This window comes from Charadrius vociferus, unplaced genomic scaffold (assembly GCF_000708025.1).
Source record: "Charadrius vociferus isolate BGI_N301 unplaced genomic scaffold, ASM70802v2 scaffold61, whole genome shotgun sequence".
Classification (NCBI taxonomy): domain Eukaryota; kingdom Metazoa; phylum Chordata; class Aves; order Charadriiformes; family Charadriidae; genus Charadrius; species Charadrius vociferus.
Genome location: NW_009646945.1, coordinates 5,941,637 through 5,945,588, shown reverse-complemented (window position 1 = coordinate 5,945,588; position 3,952 = coordinate 5,941,637). Strand labels below are relative to the sequence as shown.

Sequence of the window (3,952 nt, the reverse complement as noted above, 5' to 3'; positions counted from 1 at the left end):
AATAAAAGACACACAAAACTAGGTGTGTTTTATAAAACCTAGATGTGACAAACCAATAATGTAAAAACAAACATAATTTTCCACAGATTTATTTTTGTTATTAAATTATCCTCATATACATGAGCTCTGCTATGAAATACAGATGCCAGGAGTAATCATGTATTTAAATGCAGCTGTATTGCAAAACAAGTGTGTTGGTAAAAGCTGCTAAAGCATCAGCCATACTTTGCTTTTTCTGTTGCTAGAGCCAACCTGCGAATGTTTGCTATGCAACCAGCTGCTGCCTCCTGCAGAGTTTCATCTGTAGAGCCTACCATAGCCAGGAGGAGCTAGCAAAAATACAAAAGAGAAATAGCATAAGAAAAAAAAGTAAGTATCCTCCTATTTAAATATTCAAATCATATCTAGAAGAATTGCATTAATTACACAATACATAAAATACTAAAAATCATATTTACACCACCATATTATATATGTATGTATACCTATATATGTATACTTTTGTATACCTATATGTATTAACACACACACAGAGCATGCTGCTTTATATTTTATCATATTTGTACCTGTAATTTGATATTTTCATGCTTGATTTTCTGTTTATTGTATCACACCTGTCTATTGGTTGTGACGTGGATTTTTTCTTGTAAGTAGAAATTGCATATGCTTTAAATGAAATAATGGTTTTCCCCCAGTTACACTAGTATATTTGTACATGCTCAATATTTTTAATAAACAAAGCCATCCTTTTTTGGGGGGGCCTTGATCATGAAACTGGATCCATACTAATGGACCCTCATGTCCCATTGACTGCAGCAGGTTTCTTTATTGTCACAGCAAACCACACATGTTAAACTGCTGGAGGGAGACAGATCTGGGCATATCATTCTTAAACATTTGCATGTAAAAGTGAAAAACAAAAGCTCAAAAAGGCACCAAACTTTTGGAGCTGATTCAGCTTCAGTCATGTGGAGTAGATTCTTTACTCTGGAAGTCATTCAATTTTTTCAGTGGAAATTCCCTTGGAGTAAGGTATCGTTCAACAGAAGTATGACATAAGACAGGCCTTCATGATAAAACATTTTTACATATCAGAAAACCATTAATAATGGTTTTGGATCTCACTTCCTCAGTGCACTGCAAGTCAGTGATGCAACTGCAAATGCAGTATATGCTGGAAAACAGAAGACTCTTGCTTAGCTTAAATCAGCTCCACGCAATCCCCAGATTTCTGAAAATCTGCCAAGCTTAATGTGCGTTCAGGTATTTTGAAGCTCAGACAGCTCTAATTAAAACCCATATTTTCAGTCTGCAATACTTAGGATTCTGTGTTCACCCAAACAATGTTGAGTCAAACCACAGAGAAATCTGTTATCACTCAACTCCGGTGCATATTTTTCATACAGCTAAAATATTACACAAAATTATGAACTGCTAAATATAAAAGCATAAATTGAATGCAGACATCAAGTTCATATGCTACCTTTTTCTAACCTTCCAGCATTCACGAGGCATGGGCCACAGCTGCACACATATGGCATTTGCTTATAGAGATCAAAGCATTTTATACTTGAGGAAGTATTTGTGTTAGCCAAATCTACAAAACAAGCATCTTGCCAGTCACCTTTCACCCTTTGACCCCTACATGTAGCTTGTAAGGGTGACTGTGATGGGCCTGAATTATGTCAAAAAGTGTATTATGTAAATTAAGCATCAATGATAACTTTTTCTAGCAATTCTTCCTATAATTTCCATTAAGGTAATCAGATGCCTATGTACAAATAGCTAGATAAGAATTCCTAAAGTGTGAACGCTCCTAAAGGGATATGCCAGAGTCAAAATGACATGAGAAGAAATGATATAAGAAAGCTTTATATTCTTATGCTTTACTCGCATGCAAATGTTGGGCCAGAGGCAGCAACCAGAGAAGTCAGTGGAAGTTTCACCACTGACTTCAACTGGCAGGAAGACCAAGCAGCACATCTCTGTGTAGTGATAAAGCTGCTCTACAAAGCACAAAGGCCAGAATTCAAGTCTTATCAGATGCTTAGCTTCTTTTTCTTTTTCTTCAGAAATATTGCTGGATGAAGATCTTTCTTCCTTGCTATCTTCCACCTGCTAATTTCTCATCAGCCTAAAATATAAAGTATTTCTTTGGGTACCTCACAACCTTCTTGTGTAACTTAGAGAGGAAAACTCACAGAGATCCTTCATATCCTTGACTCAAAGCCCCAAATACATACGCACATAGCATTCACATGGTGGTTTTTGGTAAAGCCATAAGTTTCGAATTTGAGGGCAAGGAAACTATATGCCTTATGTGATTACTCACTGCATCATCACAGACCTAGTGGAAGCTAGGGTTAGGTATCAAAACCAGCCTACTACACAACAACACTGCTCAGAAGTACGCAAATAGATGTCTTAAGAATTAGTGGTATGAATGCCACCAATGCAAACAGCAATTTTTATACAAGTATTAAATACTGATTTTTTTCCTTATGAGTTCAGGAGATCAAGGATCAGTTCCTCTCCAATTCATTGTTCTTCCAAATCACTTGCCAGTGGTAACATCCATAAGAACTGCCACGTCATACAAAATCCTGTACTACACTGTGGCTCAGGATTCTCACAATACGACTTCAAAGGAATATTCTTGGAAACACAGTCTAATACAGTAGCTGCCTCTGAGGACTGAGGATATACAGCAACATTTGTCAGTCAACCTACTCCTTTTGTGCTAAGAAAAACGCAGGGGAAGAGAAGATTATCGAAAATGCAAAATATTTCAATATAAGCAGGTCCATATTTAGGAACCTAACTTTGAAGATTTGGATATAAATCCTGCCTTAAATGAAATAAAACTTTATTCTTTCTGTATGTACCAAGAAAGTTATAATTCTTTCACTTCCTGACTGCCAATCCTTGACCCTTTCATGGGTTCAGCTCAGTTTACTGGCAATTTGGGTCATCCAGTTCAGGCATGGAAATGCATTCATAGACAGTATACACAGACCATACCCACATCTTAGATATATTTGACAAGTCCAAGAAATCTTTTTTTGTTCCAATGCACCAGTGCAATATAACATGTCCTTTTTCTTGATGCAATGCCCTTGAACTTCACGTATCCCTTCCCTTTACTGTTCAGGTATTGTTTTCTGACACATGTAAATGTTAACAGATGTGAGAAGCAGTAAAAAAGCATGTGGTATAAATGCTTCTTTCTGGCACGTAAGAGTCACTTTCCATAGACAGAGAAAGCATTTGCAGCACAATGTATCCTTCATTTTCTGTTGGCAGGTATCTATATTCTATGGCGAGAGTCCAAAATTTTTCGCACAGTTAGCACGTCATACCAGCAAATAAGCACAAATACAAGCTGTTTGGAGAACGTACAGAGCATATGTAGCATTTCTGGGTTCCAAAAGCAGGAGCAATGCACAGCCAAATCATTTAAATATTCAGAACAATTAAGAAGATTTTGCTATTACTATCCCAGCTTTAAAATAGCACAGAATTGTGATACTATATTAGGATTGCACAATCATAGAGTAATTCAGAATAGAAGGGATCTCAGGAGGTCTCTAGTCCAATGTCATGCTCAAAGCAGAATCAGCTACAAGGTTAGACCAGGTTGCTCAGGGTTTTATCCAGCCTGACCTTGAAAACCTCCAGCGATGGAGATGGCACAACCTCTTTGGGCAACCTATTGCAGTGTTTGACTGTCCTCATAGGGAAAAAGGTTTTCGTCACATTCAGTCACTCTTGTTACAGTTTAGGCCTGTTGTCTCTCATCCTCTTGCCATGTATCACTGTCAAAATCCTACCGCCATCTTTTTGATGACTGACGTCCTTGTAGGTACCGGAAGGCTGCTATTAAGTCTGCTTGAAGCTCTCCCTTCTCCAGGCTGAAAAAGCCCGGTTTCCTTAGTTTCTCTTCACAGGGCAA

The 3,952-nt window shown here is 37.7% G+C and overlaps 1 protein-coding gene across 1 annotated transcript in view; it reads right to left on the bottom strand.

Moving 5' to 3' along the window:
- Positions 1-215: 215 nt before the first annotated feature.
- The window catches only part of ARMC4 (armadillo repeat containing 4), an 88,084-nt gene continuing 84,347 nt past the window's right edge, over positions 216-3,952 (bottom strand). The window contains exon 19 of the mRNA XM_009895131.1: positions 216-329. Within this exon, the coding sequence (XP_009893433.1) occupies positions 216-329 (114 nt within the window). The remainder of the gene's footprint in view (positions 330-3,952) is intronic.